Here is a 20902-nt window from a genome sequence, read left to right on the forward strand (position 1 = left end):
AATGACATCTGACATTCTGAATTTATTATCAAATGCAAAAGGCCTTAAAAATCCTTTCATGACTAATTGGCTCCCCCCGGGTTTTGAAAAATCAATACCCCCCCCCATCCAAATAAACAATAGCAGGTAAATTTTTGTGAATTGACGCCACTGACAACAGTTCAATAAAAGGACTTTTGCAGTCAAAAATCTAATCAGATTTAACTAATCATTACTTTTGAAGTTGAAGGTGCTCTGGAAGAATTGAAAGTGCATTCTTACATATTGACCTAAAGATTCTCTGGTGTACTAACTGATATATTCTATACACAATATTCTGTAAACTTTCTATTCGAATAAGAATTATTGTGTCCCGTCCATGTTGAATTAAAATACTAGAATCAGAAGTCATTAATTATTTTATAAATGCGGAATAGAAATGTTATAATGGGCGAGACCTATTTTCTTAAAATTCGGCGACGGATAACAGAAATCAATAAAAAGAAAATAATCATCATTAATTATGAGCGCAACGTAGAAAGCACCAGCTGCCGACATCTCAACAAGAGTGTAATACTCGGTTATTACCTTCTTCTTCTTCAGCAATATCACCGTCTTCTTCACTAATCTCATCATCCTCCATACTAGTATCATGGTCATCTTCAAGAGGATCATACTCGTCGTCGTCCTCATGATTAATGTTGTCCCTCGGTCCATTATCCGGTAGGTCAGCTGCAAATTCCCCTAGAAAAGATTTTAAAGTTTAAAGGGTAGCAACATAACAATTTCAATTCACAATTCCTTAGGTCCCAATAACTTAACCAACATGGTTAATCCCAATAATTCCAATAACTTAAGTTATAATCCCGATAACTTAACCAAGATGGTTTAATTTCGAAAGAGATTAATTCAGAATTGCAAAAGCTGCTTCAAAATTTTCTTGTATTTCATTGTTTCGATCATTTCCCATAAGCTCTCTCAGAAATTCACAAGTTCCTTAAAAATAGTTTCCCCGCCCTTAGGTACCATCCATACCCAAGTAAGTCCGTTTCGATGCATTTTCAAAACTGGACAAGACCAAATGCTAGGAGGAAGAAGAGCAAGCATTTATGATTTCGCAAATAATCACAAATTAAGAGGTTTATTGGGAAACGTAATTTGCAAATAATCGTAAATTACGATTTTAGGTCAGCCATTGGAAAGTATCCTATAGACTAATCTAGCAGAAATGGAAATCCCTTCACTCAGTGCGCAGTTATTTTTGTCCTGTTTCAAAAACTTATTTAATTTCAAGAAAACAATTTCTAATGGGCTTTATAGTAAGGACAAACCATTGTTGATGATATGTCTTTGGTATACAGAGCATTAACACGAAAGGTCTTGCTCAGCACTGACAATCCCCTAAGGGTGCTTGAAAGTCAGGCCGCTCTCAGAGAGCCCTGATTTTCCAATATTTTACTTCTCTATAACCATTTTCTTACTGCAGCCTTATGCTTGGAAGAGAGAAAGACTTAAAGACCTTGAGTAGCTAATATTTATTAGTAAATAAAAAGTTTTACACTATTCAAAATCTTTCATATGAAAAACTACTACATTAGAGTTTTTGAGGATTTTCGGGGAAATATTTTTTACATTAGGCCCTTTTTAAAGACCGGCCCTGTAGCTTATAGTCAATAGTAAACTCATGAAATCAAAGACTTTGTGGATAAAATAGCATATTTATAATTTACAAAGGCTATATTATTAAGAGATTAAATTGCAAAAATACCCCTGATAGTAGTTAAGAGGGGAATCGATCCTAACAGGAATGAATCACAATTGTGGTGATCAACTCTTGTAAATGAGAATACGTAGCCGCATTTTTTCCAAGTTGCTATGCAAAAAACTTGACCCTTTAGTAGCACCGTGGATTGACGCTTTGCTTGGAAATATGTGGCCAGGGGTTATATTCTCGCTCCCACAAGGTTAGACTACAGGTTTGCTACCTTTCCCTTTTGAAGAGATCCAGCAACTGAAACGTCAACAATAACCTGTCGACGCCCTGCGTACCATCAATATGGAGCCCAAATAATACAATATTTTACTGAATAGTAGTTTAGTCTGGCGAATGAGATTTTCAGAAAATTTAAGGATAGGACATCTTAGCTGATTACTGCAAGTTAGATTCACCATGCTCTACTACTTTCTACAAAACATCAAAAAAATATTTTTCATTTCTTTACCCTAAACAACAGTCTGTCCCTAAATGTTGCCAGCAATTTGGCCCTTTTCATCCACTACCCACATTAGTGTATCATTAATTAAACGTGCTGCGTGTTTTGCAAGTCTCTTTTCTTTTTATTGTATATTCTACTTGTATGTTTATACATAAAGAGGGAATACAAATAAATAAATATATTATAGTTAGCCAAAGAGGCTGTCGGACAACAGATATAGAAAATGAAAACTAGAGTATACTCTTTTGTGAGGACTGGAAAAAATTCACCCCCTCCCCCCGTTCAGCATAAAATTCAAAGTTCTCTTACTCCTCCTCCCTCTTAAAAAAAAATTCCGTGGAGGATGCAGCACAATCTCCCAGAAAAAAAATAATCAATCCTTTATGTTAATGGATATCAACCTTGCCCCCCCCCCCCCACAAACGATTCTGAATGTTTCAATACAAACCCACAGCCCATAGACAAAAGAGTGTCGACGTACTACAGCAACACGTAAAATCCACAACAATTTTAATGGAACCTGCTAAGTATTATGAGAAATAGCTGGAATACTCACTGTCTAACATCCCACAATTCTTTCCAAAGGTTAAGATTAGTAATTGCCTGGGAGTTACCGACATACAAATTTATATAGGCAGACGCTGAAAAAACATCCAATATCAATAGCAAACAGTTATAATAATGCACAAATATGGACATTTGCGTGACACCACATACATGCGAACGATAAGCTAGGATGGAAACTTACTAGCTATTCTCAAAAAGGATTCCCGGCTCATTATATGTCTTTGAATATATCCAGGTTCGTAATCAGAATCCAAATCCGAATCATCGTCCGAATCAGCCAAAGGAAAAGGTACAATGTTGAAAGAGGTATAGTTGCCATTATTTGTCGCTTTGTCTTTGGAAGGAGGTGTTCGTCGCATAGACTTCCACAAGTCTGGATTTTCTTCTTCTATACATTTTCGAAGATCACGACGGATGAGAGCTCGCAGTAGATCTTGAAGTTCTGGTGCGCTACACGGTGCTGCAAGAAAGGAACAAACTCAAACAATCCATTACAAAGAATTCTTTATATATTATACACATTCTGGAACCAGTATACTTCCCCTCTGGCGTAAAGAATCACTTATTCATTTAAAAATTGTCTCAGAAACTTGTTTTAGGTCAATTTGTTGGCCTTAATAAGGCAGAGGAGGGCTGATTATTATCTAGGACGAATATTCCTTACCCTTCTCCCGATCTGTACCCCCCCCCAATTCCTCTGAATCATAACAGGATCTATTATTTAGGTTAGAATAGAAAACCAGGTTTTTCTGAAATAATAATTAATAAATTTACTGTACTTCTATTCAACCATACATTTATTTGGAAATTATATACAAATCCTTTATAAACTCAACAACATAAGTCCTTGCAGGCACCCCTAGGAATGCGTATAACTCCAATTAAGATCCACAAGTTTAGAGTCTAAACTTCGTTGAAAAGTATGAGAAAATAATTTTTTTAATATAACATCTTTAGTATTTGTCAACATAAAAATTCGTTATGAGTAAATAATAGGCGAATTGCACGACAATTATATGCTAATGAGAAAACCATAAAATTCTATGCGCACACACCTAATCACGAAACAATACGATAATAATATACAAAAGCGAATAAGAGGGAAACGCAACTGAAATTACTTTAAATTAAAAAAAGAAACTCCATTTTTGTACCACTATTTCTCAATTTCTTTCGAGGAACAAGGGCAGGATTTTAGAGAGCGATCTCGGGTAGAATTTCAACCCCATCTCTGGCTCAGCGTTTACGCATGGTTATTCTATTTATCATCAAAGCAATTTAAAGCCACCAAATAAATTCCCCCAAAAAACTTTCCCATAGTAATTGTTCCTAAATAGTTAATTACCCTGATCTTGCACTATAAGTTAGACCAGATGTCAAACATATCCGGTCAGATTAATCACCGCACTTCTTTCAATCTAGAAGTCTCTGGAAACACAAATTCTGTAACTTTTTTTGAAGCAAGCCTAGCTTACCTATACAGTAGGGCTCAAGAAATCTCTATTAGGGCCCCAAATCAAAGCTTCAGCGAAATTAATTTAAGATTAACAAGAGTAGGTGTCACACATTCATGTCTGAGGAATCCAACAACTGTTTCTCTGATATATTTATAGGTAGAAGGAAGTCCTACCCTTAATGGGGCATACGGAAACTTTTTCTGGGGGATAAGACGTAGAAAACAAAAATTAGCACATTTTTAGGGAGAGGTAAGATCCTTTGAATTAACCTGAGGATTATCCCCCTCCCCTGCAGAGGTATGGTTACATTTAGAGCATACTCCCGTCTGAAATTAGGCCTAGACGGTCACCATTACTTTACTCACGCAAACTTAGCTCTATTGGGAGTTCGCCAGGGAGAACCAAACTGGAAAAGGAGACAGGCAACAGGCTTTTGCAATCCCAGCTTGATTCACTTGTCCTCGTAAATTTTAATAGTTGATCTTCCATAGGCATAATAAGGATGCCATTTATTGCAACGAGACTTTGTACATGTTGTTTCCAATTGACTGGACAAGCTGCTCCACAGTACACTCGGTCATAACGACGGGCACCCTGGGGGATGCTCAAACAGTTTCCTGAAAATAAAAGAGTTCTTAATATAGGATTTTGTGTCAACTCATGTGTTTATTTGAACGACTAGGCAAAAGACAACGTTCTTTAAAATTGGACTTGCCAGAGAATATGAAGAATTACTCACAGGAACAATTCCTGTCCACAAAAATATAATTGATGAACTCAAAATGAGCCTGACACTAAATTGGCACATCCAACTTTTTAGGTAGAAAGGAACGTTTTGGGACACTGACTTTTCACTAAACACTTTTCAGTGCCTTGTATGAATGCTTGATTTTAAGACTGATTCAAGTTAAGACGAACTAACATCCACTGACAAAGTTTGACATTTTTTAAAGTTTTAAAAAGTGCTTGATGCCTTATTAGTATTAAAAAAAAAATCATATTACAGAAAATTCAGTATAATTTATTAATACATAGGAGGTCCTATAAATATGCACGTCTAATAAATATGACATATACTTTCTGGGCCAGATCTGTGTCGTGAATCAATTATTGATATCTATTTCTCTATATTCTTTCAAATAACAAGTTCAAAACAGGAATAACCGTTATTTATTTAGATTTCAGTAACTAGTATATTTTTGATATCTTACCTCTTTCTGCTTTTTTTCTCAGCTCTTTTGACTTTCCTTGCTACGACCTCAATGAAAAAACGTCATACCTGTTTCGACTGTATAATGATGTGTATCATGACCTCGAGGAAATGAACATCAAAACAGGTTTTCCATTCTCTTTTAAACTTTACAGTTTTTATTTGCCCCTTATCACCATTTGGGTAAAACCATCCCTTCTTGCTTCAAAAAATGTTGCACAAAGATGTATAGGAACGTTGGTCCAGTCCTCCTCCCTTGCAACAGTGCAGCAAGTCCGATAAGAATCGCACAATGCAGGACTATTAGACAAAACCGAAGGAATTCTTTCAGGATGATTATAGTGACAAGGTGATGATGGATATTTTTATGAATGAATTCATAGTCCTCTCACTAAGTGCACATGATAGGGCGATTTGAATAACTTGCGCAAGTCATCAGGAAATATTTAGAGTGAGCCTTAACACTGGGACATTTACAATAGCGTTATTAATTGGACTAAAGTAGCAACTTTCTTTTCAACATTAGCTCCATGAATTTGTTCAAGTAAAATGTTCTAATTTGTCCCAAAATATGATATCGAAACACCGTTCTTGCACGTCTTAGTTCGACGTGACAAGTATCTATCACAAACATCAGTAAATACCAACCACCCCGCCTGATAAAAATACAAAAAAAATATTTTTGTTTTAATGTTTGCAACCATGGGCATACCCAGGATCTTCGAATGGGGGGGGGGGGTAAAAACTTTAAAAACACAAGAAAAACTTGTTTATATGCATTTTTGTCACGTTTTATGAGTCAGAAAAATTTTCGGGGGGTGGGGGTTCAACCCCCCCCCTGGATACAACCTTGTTTGTAACTCACCAACAGTGAATACTGGTTCACTAAAATCGAATTCATCAATGGCCTGTGTAGTTCTAAAATCTTCAAGCTTTTTCTGAGCATAGTCAGCTACATCCTCATGAATCTCAATGCCATGGTTTATCCCGAAGGACCCTAAAAGGCGTGATAGTGAGACGCAAGTAATATAACAGGAATATTTAAACACTGGTACACACAGTTCCCGACAATTAAGAGGGGGATGGAAAATATCAGGAAATTTATCAAAGGGGGATGGTTGAACAAACTAAAATATATCTTGTTGAAATAGACTAACTTTTTTCTTTTGGCTGTACGAATGGCACTGCTCATTTTAGTACATTTACAACTAGTAGAATGATTGTCATACAGAGAGAAGAGAACAAGAGCAAGAGAGATAGGGGTGGAGGGGAGAAAAAAAAGGGAAAGCAAGGGGGAGACAGAGACAGAGAAAGAACGAGAAAGGGAGAGTGAGAGGACCCAGAATTTGATTTCAGTGATGAGATTATAGGAAAGCATCTCTATAAAAATTCAAACAAGAAGAAGAATAAGAAAAGAGAAAGAGAGAGAGAGAGAGAGAGAGATATAGAGAAAGATATAGAGAGATAGAGAGAGAGAGAGAGAGAGAGAGAGAGAGAAAGAGACAGAGAGTGATAGAGAGAGAGAGAGAAACATATGGTCACACAGAGACAAAGAGAGAGAGAGAGAAAGAGAGAGAGAGAGAGAGAGAGAGAGAGAGAGAGAGAGAGAGAGAGAGAGAGAGAGAGAGAGAGAGACAGAGAGAGAGAGATACAGAGAGAGAGAGAGAGAGAGAGAGAGAGAGAGAGAGAGAGAGACAGAGAGAGAGAGAAACAGAGAGAGAGAGAGAGAGAGAAAGACACAGACAGATAGAGAGAAACAGACACATACAAACAGAGAGAGATACAGATAGAGAGAGAGAGAGACAGAGAGATAGAGAGAGAGAGAAAGAGAGAGAGAGAGAGAGAGAGAGAGAGAGAGAAAGAGAGAGAGAGCGAGAGAGAGAGAGAGAGAGAGAGAAAGATGAAAAAACAAGGAGATAAGAGGAAGTCATGTCTTTCGATACTATTTGACGAGACAGGAAGACGAGACTTAATTGTCTTTAAGGACTTAAAGATGGAATTTTTGTCCATTTAAATTTTTTGGCAATGAAAACTTCATTAAGGATATAACACAATTCACATATCCTCGGTTCTTTTTTCCCCTGAATTTTATGAAATATGCGCAAATGTAATATGCTGCGATGAATTTCGCTTTCTGGATTCAGGGCTAATTGGACATCAAACTACTTTAGCCGAGAATAGGCTTAATATCAGCTTTATTTTTCTATACTGATAGATAAATATAAACACTAAAACTAAATAAATCAATACCCTTAACCCTTCTATCCTTACCTGTCATTAGTCCTACCATAGTGCTGAGATAGCCAGTACCAGAGCCCATATTCAAGAAACTTAATCTAGGTTTAAGCTCCAAGGACTCCATAACTTTTGAATAAATACAGGGAGCAGACAAATGTAAATTCCCATCCTTCCAGGCCATATCACGATAAGCTTGAGATTTACCAGATTCTGTGTAGTAGAATCCCCTGTCAACAGCTCGAAAAACACGCTCAACCTTAAAAGAAAACATTTTCTAAATATAAATATTGGGACTAAACGCAACATTTTGGGTTAAAGTCTCCTTTCAATTTCCTAAAATTAAACCATGAAAAAAAAAGCATAAAATATGATCGAGCTGGGTTATATTCATGGGTCTGCCACATTGAGTTAGATCCAGAATTAAGATTTGATGTTTCAGAGCATCAGAAGTCTATGTCTTTGATATACACAGATCGTAATAGGTCTTTAACAAGTCAAAAGTTGTTATCCACAGGGTCAAGTGAAAAAGCACTCCTTTGTCTAATCTATCATCTTCCAGATTAAAAACAACCTCATGAAGGCACAATCTAAGATCAATATAGGTGTATCAGTGGCGCCTGGACCAGAATAGATGTAGATATGAAATATGTGTTGACAAAAAAAAACTGAATAAGGTTTAAGGGCAATATTACAATTTGCAAGTATTCTTTAATTAACGACGTCATTATAATTACTTGAAACATTTCTATAAATTTGGACTACCCTATAATTTTTTCTTACACAGGTATGAAAGCTTATGGCTAAAAAAGCATCATTGACAAATCCCACTGGAATTAAGATGATTAAACTGAATTCTCTCTCTTACATATTTCATAGATAAGGCTGGTTAATATTACGAAAGGCTTTAACCTATAAAGAAAGATCAAAAAGACTTCTAACAATATTCAGAGAAAAAGCATACGAGATTTCGAACTTTAATTTCTTAATATAAGTAAGAAAATCAATTTGATTGCCTAGTACAGAAGGAAGAGAGTTTTTTTATAGCACACTAATTAGTCTCCTCTGCCTAATTTCCTCCTCTGCCCATTAGTGTAAATCCTAATTTCTTCGTCTCCAGTTAAAAAAAAAAAAACAGTAGCAAAAAAATAGAAAGAATTTTATAAATTAAATTAATAACTCTTTGGAAATGAGCACTGGATAAAACTCACAAAAGCTGTCTTGTAATAATGACACCTTTTATCTATATGAAAGAACCAGAATCTTATTTGATATCTTGGAATTGATTTTCATCGGATTGGCAGTAATGGTTGTTGTGACACAAGACCACTGTGGCATTGTTGACATTTTTCAAGTAATCATAGTACCTTTCACAGTTTGGACTATAGCTCTCCTCTTCTAGTTCCCTGATGCACCAATAAAGTTATGGACACGAATTAAACCTGATAAAATGAGAATTAAAGTACAAAATGACTCTCATTCTTGACACTAAATTTCGAGTGCTACTCAGGAACTGGAACTCAGAGTCTAAATCACAAATGCCAACGTGCACAACTCTGAGTTAAAATTATATCTAATGGTGTTATTTTCTTTATTACTTGACAAGCAAGTTTCAACGGCAGCAGGATGACATTAAAGGCAACTTTAATTGCTAATAACGTTACAGAGAGTCTTATTCAATATACTTTGAGGGAGACAATCGCAACTAAATGACGTCTAATGATAATTTAGATAGTTGCACAGTTGTAAAAAAAGAAACAAAACGACGAATTGTAAGTAAAGTGCAAGGACTATTTATCCCCTCCAATAAAAGCTTGGAGCAAAACCTTTTAGTGGCTTAGTGTTTGGAATTCTCGGGCTATTAAAGCTCTGAAAAGTTTGTATTTGCATTACAAGTGTTTGTCTGTGTTTAAAATTAGTCCTTATGTATATGCATGCTACATTAGTTGGTGGTCTTATTATTCTGAATTACTGTGACAGGATACTCTATGAGGTTTACTTCCAAAAGCTTAAAAAACAATTAACACAGGTAGTAGCATGTCATCCTTATTGCTGATGCCGCAAATCCTGCAACAACAAAACAAAATTAAATCTGTGTCTGCAATTTTTGCTAGCTGCTGCAGCAGGACTAAAAATTGAAAATTTACGGTTTAGAAAACGAATTTAAACTGGGTCTGCAATTTTTGCTAGCATATTAACACAAGTAGCAGCATGTCATCCTTATTGCTGATGCCTGAAATCCTGCAAAAACAACAAATTAAACCTAAGTCTGCACTTTGTGCTAGCTGCTGCAGCAGGACTGAAAACTAAAAATTTACTGTTAGTTTATTATTATTATTTATTGGAAAACCCGTCATACAAAAAAGGAAAAGACGGAGCAATAAGCAAAACAACAAAAAAAAAAGCAATACACATAAACTTAGGAGTTATACATGTGGTTTGTAGTGACGAACGCTGCAGCTAAGATCTAAATCAGCACTTGGAACAAATTACACAAAACGATAAAGAAAAACACAATTATACACTGCTCTGTAGGTACGCGACATGTTTCTTTTCTTTTTTTTTTAGGCTCCTAGATACTGAACAAACATAAATAATATGAACATCATTGCATCAAGCGGTAATTGGTAAAAAAAAAAAAAAAAAAAAAAAACAACCAAACACTAATTACACTAAGCGCGAAAACAAACACTTAAAAAAAAAAAATAATAATAATAAAATAAAAAAATAAAAAAATAAAATAAAATAAAAAAAAATAAAAAATAAAATAAAAAAAAAACACAGCAAATACATCTTAACTAATGGGTTAATACTGACGACCAGGGATGATTCAACTTCATTAAACGGGAATTATAAGCACAAATTTGCTTTTCCACGGCTATAATGGGGTCAGCAATGCTGAATTTTCTAATTAAATAAGCATTGCGCGTTCAAGAGGGAAAATGTAAAAGATATTTTGCAAACTGGAAGAAAACTGAACGTATTTTTGACCTGTCAGAATTTGTGATCATTTTCCAAAACGGCGATATGTACAGATAATGTGGTAGAGCGAAAGAGCTAAAAAGTTTCGAGAGAAGATGGTGGTTGAACCGTAACTTATTAGTTAAAAAAGAAGCATATGATAACCCAACTCTACGCTCAATGTGAGCCATTAATAGTTGTCGCGTGTGCATTACTTACGAACCAATGGGAAGACCGAGGTAGGTGATATGATCTACTGGCCTAATCCTACTATTTCCAAAACGAATATCCCTAGGTGACGCTTGCTTCCAATTGAGGAATACAACTTCGGACTTTTCAGCATTGAACTGAAGACCTAGTTTCGCATACTCAGATTGTAGCATTGCAAAAATCTCGCTTATGCGCTGGATAGTGTGGCTCACATTCAGAATGTCGTCTGCATAACATACGAGAGATAAATCAAGACCGGCAAAGATGAATGATGTGGGAACAGTTGACTGTGCAGCAAGAACTACATTATTGAAGTGAAGGGGAAGAAACAGCACCTTGACGGGTACCTTTTTTAACATTGACAAAAATATTAGGGGTTGGTGCATAGAACTTGAGAGCCCTCAACTTTAGCTAATGGGTGAAGTATTAGGTGAACATTAAGACGATAATACATGTCTCGAATGTATCAAAATCTTGTATCAAAATCATGTATCAAAATCTTGAATTGCTCTTTGGTAAAAAAGGATCAAAAACAATTTCAGTTTAGTAGTCTTTCTATAAGGGCTAAAAAGCACAAACAGTAAGAAAAAAAACTTACTTCTGGTGTTTTTATATATTCCACACTTATAAGGTTGTCCACAAGAGAATCATTGTCGACTCCAGAGCTCACTGCACCGCCCATTTTGCATACAATAGCCAATCACTCATCAAATACCTGTAACAGATATTTAAAATGTTTAATGAGAACATTACATACCTAGTATTCCCATAGTGGATCCTCACATTATTTGAGTGTCTAGATACTCCATGAAAGCTACAAGAATTACAATATTTAATTAAGGTGTTCTTTTCTTGGATAAATCCAGCTTTGTGCTGATGCAATTGCTACAAAATACAGAATTAAAAAAAAAATTACTTAGGGTTAAAATTGTTCACTAGTCACTAGGGTGCTGTGGGGAAAAAATGGGTGAAATTTCTAAGCACTCATGCTAAGTTTTTTTTTATCAAATTTATAAGGGATTTTTATTATTCGGATCTAAACTCATAAAACCACATACTATTCAAAAGCTCCGCGTCTAATAAATAATATGCTGGTATAAGTCAATGCAATCAGACTACCACGCTCTTTCCTCACAGATTCAACTTCCTTTCAAACCCTACTCTCAGCCAAGAATCATGAAGATGGCCCAAAAGATTCCTGGTACTAAGATCTATTCTAACTAAGTTTCCCATTCCTAGAAGTTTCTGTGATGTTTAATCCTCCATACCTGAAAACTAAAGTCCCCCCTCTCAAAGATAGCATAATAAATCCAAAACTTGCGAAAAACCTTGATATTTGAAATCTACTTGTCAAGAATGATTCACAAGACTATTCAAATGTGATTGTCACAAACCCATGATTGTCACAAACCCAACTGGATGTGATTCAAGCATGAGCCACACAAAACCTTCTTGTACATCTAACCTCTTTTAAAAAACCAAGCATTTTGAACAAAGGGAAAAAGATTTACCTTTCAAAAAGAACAAAAGTTGATCAAAAAGATTTGATCAAACCTGCTCAATAGTAACCGGAACTCTAAAAAACGGAATTTTGATACCAATACATACATCAAAAGAATCGAATATTTATGCTGATTTTAAATATACAAGTTTCATCAAGTTTAGTCTTAATCTGTACGCTAAAGTTCGAATTTTGTTCCAATTCTTTAAAAATGACCCCTGAATCACGGAGGCTTGTTAATAAAAATGAAAAGCTCCTTTGAGATCGTTTGAGATACTTTAGCGTTAAAAGCAAGATGTCGACGAGGGGATAAACCCCCTAATACGCACTGATTTCTGTTCGTTTTAATGTTGTTCCTTAATTTCAATTGAAAAAACTTGTTTTTTTATTTAATTTCTGATCGTTTTTTAAATAATGCTGAGAAATCCGGTACCCCTTTCAAGGAAAATTCCCTTCCCCCATGAAAAATTCCTCCATGGAAAGATCCTCCAAAGCATTTTTTTCTCCACATTATTGGGGAGGCAACTATCCCCCCCCCCCCGAACGACGTCCCTCCCTTCGGATTACGTCATCTATTACGCTAGCTAGCAGTATTTTTTATTGTTAGCATAAAGCAGACTGTTAATACCGGTAAGGAAACAGTTTGCAGTAAAGAAACAGTTCGTTTTGTCAGGACTAGTGAGGGAGGGGGGGAGATTACAGGATACTACAGAAAGTGCAAGTCAGGTGTATGTAAGGATTCTTCACTCACTTCTTTGTATAGGGTAAATATTTGACATAGGATAAACTTCAGTTTATGGCTTTCTACAGTGTGTCATTTTTGCAAACGGAAACCGGCGTCTTACGAACAAAGAATAATTCAAGCGAAAATCCTTGCTAAAAATGAGAAAACTTTGACACGGGCACAGGAAGGTGGGTCGTATTTATTTTGCGCCATTTATTTTGCGTTTAATCTAGATTTCTCTGTCCTTGATTTAATTTGTATGTTGGCATTATGAACAAACTTCACTTATAAAGGGGTAGGACAGGAAAACGAGAAGACTTTTTTTTTGCAGTTGAGTCAAAAATGGGCGAACAGAATAGCTACGTCCCACTCGAGGACGTACACAGAAGTTTATCTCAGGAGAGACTAGCGTTTCATGGGAAGCAGATATTCTGGGAACGACATAAATAGGGGAGGGACTGGTGCTCTTGGAGGGGAATAATGCTTCTACATCACCATCATTCATAAATCACATTTTTTTTATAGAATGCATATATTTGCTCAAAACTTTTCTTTTACTTGACTTAGATAGGATAGTTCTAAATTGTAGAATGGTTGGGCAGAGTATCCATATTTTACACATTATTTTGGACACAGTTAGATTGGAAGCAAGTCTAAAAATCTATAGATATGAACTTTCGAAATGCAATAAGAGTATTGTTGCTAAAATGTTTAGTTCAGAAGAAGGATATACTACACTTTTTTGTTTGTTGTTGTTTTTTTCAACCGACATCAAATAGTTAATATTATTGAAGCGTTTTCTTTTATTTCAGTCATTAGCATTTTTTTTTCGATTTAAGCATGCTATGCTGAGAAAAAGTAGAAATTTTTTGCCAAGTGCATTTTGTTACAATCTAAAAATAAACATTTTATTTTTATAGGGTGTGTCGTTTCTCCACGCTCACTGCACTGTTTTCATTTTTTTTTTTTTTTTTTTTACACCAGAGTGAATCCTAGCTTATCAGTTCAATTACCCCCCACTAAAGTTTGTGATGAAATGATAAAACTTAGATATTTCAATGAAAATTCTTTTTCATAGGCAGCACAAGAAGTAAAGAGTGATAGGGCTTTAGTGCATTATTATTTTATGTTTCTAATAGAAAGAGGTGTTACAGAAACGTTGGAGGGGGTTCATTTAATTGAAAACTTAAAGTTCTAGTGCTATTCTTAAGAGTCAAAGGGTTGGATGGCAATCAGCCCCCTCCCACGCCCTTTCCCAAAGAGATTCGAGCAAAATTTGTCAATTTGTCCAACATAATCAAAACATCCTGAAGTTTCACCTTAATACCCATAGCATTTTCGGACACTTCCAAAATCAAAGATACCCCCTTCACAATGTCATATCCTGTTTTTAAAGAATGGGAAAATTGTATAATCCACATCTTACAATTTTAAATTGTACAATTTTCAAATTAATACATTTGGCCTTTACGGGCACACCCGGGATCGAATATTCCCCCTTTACCAATTATAGATCCTGTATCTTAACAATGGGGAAATTACATGATTTACTACCCTCACCCTGGGTTTGTGTGTGTTTGGCTGGTTTGGCATCACCAGTGGCATTTCTATTAAACCCTTTGACCACATTGAACAAAATAGCTAATTGAAAATTTCAATAGGACAGTTAAAACGGGTGAGCATCACCAGTGGCATTTCTATTAAACCCTTTGACCACATTGAACAAAATAGCTAATTGAAAATTTCAATAGGACAGTTAAAACGGGTGAGCGGGAATCGGCTGTCCTCCATTTACTTTCCAACACCCCTCTAAACCTTCCCTGGATGTTTCAACTTAATATGCTGAGCTGTTCTTGAGATATTGCCGATATCCCTTTTTGACAACCAGCTTTCATAAAATGTGCCTCGATTTGTTCAATATAGCCCTAGACATTTTTCCAAAAATAGTCGCAGTCCGTGTAACGAGTAGTCATAGTCGCAAATAGTCAGGACCACAAGTGAGCGTAGTCGCAGTAGAAAGTAGTTGCAGTTGCAGTCGAACTAGTAGTAGCAGTAAAAGTATTCCTGACAGTTTCAAATTAATAGCCTTAGCCATTCATAAGATATTGCAGGTACGCCATTTGGAAAACCTGAAGGTACATAGTGTCTTTTGATTTAGCTCAACCTACCCCTCAACGTTCCACAAAGTTTCACTTTAGCCTTTTTGGACACACCCAGAGTCAAACAGTTTTTCCCCTTCCCAACGATAAATCCTGCATTTATTCGGCAAATAGCAGGATTTATAATCCTTGCTGCACGGGCTGTTGAGGGCAGGGCATTCACAGAGAAATAGTTGACAATTTTTTTTTGATCCCTTGAGAAAAAGAAGTGCCCTCGATTTTTTCCCTGTAAGTTCTAACCTTCAGAGCATTTAAGCTGCATTGAATTAAGAAAATGGCTGTAGGTCATAAGTAAAGTTGTATTCACACCATTTCCTTAGTTCCTTTTTCGATACCAGATCCCCATAAAAAAAAAGTAAATAAAAAAAAACAAAAAACTTCAGCGACAATCCAAAAGCAAGTAAGAACAATATACGAGTTCAATTTATTTAATAAGGCCCACGGACAGAATAACATATAAGCTAATCACCCTCTTAGGAATGCTGAATTACCTGGGAAAGTACATACCAAACTTGTCCACTCAAAACAAGACCCTACGTGAAATTGCCAAACAAGACACATTCAGTTGGGCCCAAGAGCATGATAAAGTTTTATCTGAGCTTAAATCTTCCATTGTCTCAAACGCATCATTCTTTGACTATACTAGTAAAAACGTTAAATTGAAAGTTGATGCCTCTGGTCATGGCTTGGGAGCTAATCTTTGCTGTAGTGGGAAGTTGGCCTATTCATCTTGGGCACTGAGTAAGACTGAACAAAATATTCAGAACTTGAAAAAGAGCTTTAGGCAATTGTCTATGGCTGCAAGTATTTTCACCATTACTTGTACGGAAGACGTTTGAGCGTCATTACTGATCATCGTCCACTGGAGAATATTGTTGCCAATCCAAGCCACAAGGCCCCACCTCGAGTTCAGAGACTCATGTTGCAGCTTCAGCCTTATGACCTCCATCTACAATTTCGTCCCGGATCAGAAATTCCTGTTGCCAATGTTCTCTCCAGGCTGATGACAAACTGCAGAAGCAAATAGATGTATATGTACATCAAATCATCAAACACACACCAGTGAGTGACAACAAATTGGCAGAGATCAAGCTTGAAACCAATAGAGACTCCCAGTTGAACTCTGTTCTCACGACCATAGAGCCTGGATGGCCAAGCTGCAGGAAAATGTGCCAGTCAAGCATAGTCAATTATTGCAGCATTCAGCATTCGGCTAAAAATTTTTAGCTTTCGGCTAAAAATGGCATCATCTTTAAAGGACAGACTTGTAACGTTACAACCTGAAATCTCAAAACAATTGCATGCAGCCCATCTTGGTGTGGAAAAAACGAAGCAACGGGCCCGCATGTTAGTATACTGGCCAGGTCTTAAAATTGACATTAAGGAGTATGTTCTGAAATGCAGAACGTGTGCTAAGAATATGCCTTCAAATCAGAATGAGCCTTTAATCAACCATTCTATCCCGCCTCTCCCTTGGCAGAAGGTGGCATCTGACCTTTCCAAGTGGAATGGAGTGGATTTCTTGATCACTTCAGATTATCATAGCCGCTTTTTTGAAGTTGACAAGTTGAGCAGCTTAACTTCAAATACAGTAATTACTAAATTGAAAACTCATTTTGCTAGATATGGAATACCTTTGACATTCATATCAGATAATCGCCCTCAGTACTCCTCAGCAGAATTTCAAAGATTTTTAGAAGCCTGAGGATTCATGCACATCAAATCCAGTCCAATCTTTCCACAGTCAAATGGCCTAATTGAGAAATCGATTAACACGCTAAGAACCTGAGTGACAAAGGCATCAGAAAATGGTGATGACCCCTACCTGGGATTACTAGAGTATAGAAATATACCAGTAGATGGTCTTGCTTCTCCAGCATAACTCCTTATGAGTCGGTAGTTGCGATCAACCCTACCATGCACAGTCAATCATCTACAAAAGAAAATAGTACCAGTCAAAGTATTTCTTAAAAGTCGACAGAGAATGCAACGACGGCAAAAGCATTATTACGATAAATCAGCCAAAGCTTTAGCCCCTCTTGAAGTAGGTGATAGTGTCTGTGTTCAAATTTCCTCACAAGGTGCTTGAAATCCAGCAACGGTGGTTGCCCATTCAGAGCAGCCAAGATCATATACAGTGAAAACAGAAGAGGGGTCAGTGATTAGAAGGAACAGAAAACACATTTCTGGTCGTTCAAAATATAATCCTGATAATCACCAATGCGCACCCAGGTCTGGTTTGCCGCAAAAAAAATCTCCAATTAAGCTTGCTGGAACAGATTCTATGTCTCCAGCAGAATCACATCATAAATGGTGCAGCTCCCCCTTAACCCAAACGCCACTAGCAACAAATGTAACACCTAGCGCCAGGACCTGTGCTATGGATAATGGTTTCCTGAACCAACCAAAACGCGAATTGGAAGAGCTATCAGGCCACCTAAAAGGCTCAGCCTATAGGCAGAGTTGGTGTAAGAGGAAGACATGAGGTATTAGTGAGTAGTAGTGCATAAAAGAAGCGAGCCTTGCATGGGCGTAGGGTGGGGGGGGCAGCTGCCCCCCCCTAGATCGTCAAATTTACATTAGATATGGCTGAAAAAGCAGATGGTTTGGAAGAAGCAGTTGATAAAACTCCATCACACTATCGACTGTCCCCCCCTAGACAATATGCTGCCTATTCCTGCCTACGCCCATAGAGCCTTGCCCCTTCTTATACATACCTTTTTGAAGGTAACCAATAATAGTGTGTAAGTCAGCTGAGCTTGGTTCTAGCGATTGCTTGTGTTTGCCTCTAAGAAGTGTGGGTCCTTTTCAAAGGATAAAAGAAAGAAAATGCAGCGTCCTGCTATGCTTGTCCTTCTGTACCACGCTTATACTTATATAATGCTTGTGCTTACTTTATGCTTACTTTATGCTTGCTTATGTGTTACTTTATTTTGTAGGTAGTCTGAGTCATTAAATCCTATTAATACAAGTATTGCATGGTGTCAGAAGTGGGATCCTTCAAGTTACCATGGATGTTCAATAGCCTTCTATAAATTGGGACTCTAGCTCCCTTGCAGAGGAATGGAAAACGAACTGTTTCTTTACTGCATATTGAATACATTTTTAAGGTTCTTTTTGCCAGGGATCAGATGAAAATTGAAAGGGTTAAAAGTTCCAGTACTCTTCATCTATGGTATGATTTATGTTTCTTTTAATTTTGTACAATTAATTCATTATTATGACAAAAAATACATTTTATTTTTAGTGTCACGTCCCTGTTTATTTTTCAACCATAATTGTTCGAAGGGGGGGGGACAGGGTCTAGCGTATTCACTCCTGGGAAACTCTCCTAACATATAAAATTCAGCAGCCAAAGGGAATTTAAAACAAAGAAAAAGAATGAAGAAAAGGAAATTTGATAATTCTAACTACATTCTAAAATACACGCTGAACATATGGTTTGGAATCAAACAGTGGTAACGAACTGTAAATAAGGAGTAACAGCGCTGTTTCTAGGGTTGGTGGTACCAAGGGTCAAATTGATTACAACGGCCCTTCCCCGACTCAAATGTTGGCAAAAAAGCTAAATACTACTACTACTTCTAACAGAGCTACACACGCTCCTCCTCCAGCCCAATCTATTCAAAGCCTCCCTCTTTACACCCTCCCACCCCAACCGCGGGCGACCTACTTTCCGTTTAGCCTTAGACGGCAGGCCGAAAGACAATCTTTGGCAACCTACCATCCTTCATCCGCAGAACGTGCCCTAACCATCTCAACCTTTCTCTCATTATAGCCCTAGAAAACGGGATTGAACCGTACTTTTCGTACATCCTACTGATTGAAATACGGTCATTCAGCCATAGGCAATTTCTCTGGAAAACATCTAGCGAATCTTCATCCGCTTTTTGGACCGCTCAAGCTTCAGAGCCATATTTGAACACTGTCATCACTGTAGCTTCCAATATTCTAGTCTTGGTTTGCAGACTTATCTTCCTATTCTTCCAAACTTTTTTTTAACTCTATTCTACTTTTAACATTTTTTTTACTCCCTTCGTTCTCACTAGCACTACTATCAAGGTAAATCATGGTGACCACCAGATCAATCTGTTCATATCCCAACGTCACCTTTTTATTTTCACTTACTCCTTGGCATGGTGACTTAGTCTGCTTAACATTTATTTTCAAGCTTTTTCTAGCAACCTGAACTCGCAAAACCTCTAAAAGTTCATTCATTTTGCTCACACTTTCATCTAGAATTCTTAAATCGTAAGCATAATCTAAGTCCAGTAGAGTTTTTCTTCCCCATTTGGTTTCATGGTCTCCAATTTGTTTTCCTGTGCTCCTTAAGACAAAATCTATCAAAATTGTCAATATAAAGGGGGACAGAAGACAAATCTGCCTAACTCCTGATTTAATACGAAACTAGCTGCCATTTCCTACCTTAACCGCAGCAGTGTTATTCCCGTACATAGTACTAATCATGCATGGATAAAACCTTTGCTAAACCTCTCTTCTATAAACAGAATCGAACGCTTGCTCATAATCTATAAAACTGAGGACCAAAGGTGTTTGATAACTCAGGCACTTACGAATTATTAACCTAAGAGTGAAAATTTGGTCGACATATTCTCTACCTTTTCTAAAACCGCACTGTTCTTCTCTTTAAAATCTGTCTGCAGGATCTCTCAGTCTAAAAAGTATCATATTACTAAGTAATTTTATACCTAGAGAGACCAGACTAATACTTCGATAGTTACGACACTCACTCATATCACCTTTCTTATACAGTGGTTTAATTAAGGTTTTCCTAAAATCGCCAGGTCCTTCTCCTTTTTTAGAAATCATATTCATAATCTTCAGTAACTTATTTCTAACCTCAGAACCGCCATATTTAAGAAACTCATCAGCATCTGGAGCCTTATTTTTTTAGTCCTTTTAAAACTGTCGCTAATTCTTCCTCACAAAACAAATCTTCCTTCACATCCAAGATATCACAAACTTTTTCAATTTTCCTCTATGTCTTTCCCTGCAACTCTATCTCCGTTTAGCATACTCTCAGAATGTTCTGTCCATCTCTCTTTAACTCTTTCCTTATTACTAATTGTGGCCAGATTTATATCTTTAACTGGGACAAGTCCATATTGACTACTCCCTCTCAATTTATTAACATATCAGTACAAAATTTTAATATTATGCCTTCTAGCTGCATCTTTCGGATCCTCGGCAATTTTATTCAAAAAGCTAATTTCGCTTTTTTTTTAATCCAAAATTTAGGTTTAAAAAAAAACTAATTCAAAGTGAAAAATTTGATAAAAGTGGGCAACCCTCCAGCCGCGCCATCCTTCCCCAGCCACCGTGCCCGGGTAGCTGCCCTGGTTGCCCCAGCCCCTTTTTGAATGGTTCTGAATAGTAACTAGGGCCAATAGTAATATAAGCCCTAAAATAGAATTCTATTAGTAATTAATGCACTAAATGAACATGTTTTTCTTTTATACTGATCCCAACTATTTAAAATTCATTAGGCTAAGTTTAATGTTACGCATCAAACGCCACGAACCTGAGAAATTTGTCTGATTTTGAAAAATACAGAAAAAAGCCTAACAAAGGCAAGTGATCGTAATGAAAATTACACCATCGGGTTCAGTATTTCATATTCAGCATATCAGCAAAATATTAGATGACCCTTCCATGGACGTTT

At 36.7% G+C, this 20902-nt stretch overlaps 1 protein-coding gene across 2 annotated transcripts in view; it reads right to left on the minus strand.

Annotated features, from left to right (window-relative positions):
* Nucleotides 1-20902, minus strand: part of LOC148947045 (protein-L-isoaspartate O-methyltransferase domain-containing protein 1-like) — a 57124-nt gene that overhangs the window by 8884 nt on the left and 27338 nt on the right. For both annotated transcript variants that reach the window (XM_089096829.1, XM_089096830.1), the window contains exons 2-7: nucleotides 11434-11550; nucleotides 7701-7923; nucleotides 6295-6426; nucleotides 4585-4836; nucleotides 2944-3222; nucleotides 568-723 (exon numbers count right to left, since the gene is read on the minus strand). In XM_089096829.1, coding sequence (XP_088952955.1) covers nucleotides 568-723; nucleotides 2944-3222; nucleotides 4585-4836; nucleotides 6295-6426; nucleotides 7701-7923; nucleotides 11434-11517 — 1126 coding nt within the window. In that variant the 5' untranslated portion in view covers nucleotides 11518-11550. The remainder of the gene's footprint in view (nucleotides 1-567; nucleotides 724-2943; nucleotides 3223-4584; nucleotides 4837-6294; nucleotides 6427-7700; nucleotides 7924-11433; nucleotides 11551-20902) is intronic.

Source organism: Artemia sp. Qi Xiang Cuo, chromosome 11 (assembly GCF_049724085.1).
Source record: "Artemia sp. Qi Xiang Cuo chromosome 11, ASM4972408v1, whole genome shotgun sequence".
Taxonomy (NCBI): Eukaryota; Metazoa; Arthropoda; class Branchiopoda; order Anostraca; family Artemiidae; genus Artemia; species Artemia sp. Qi Xiang Cuo.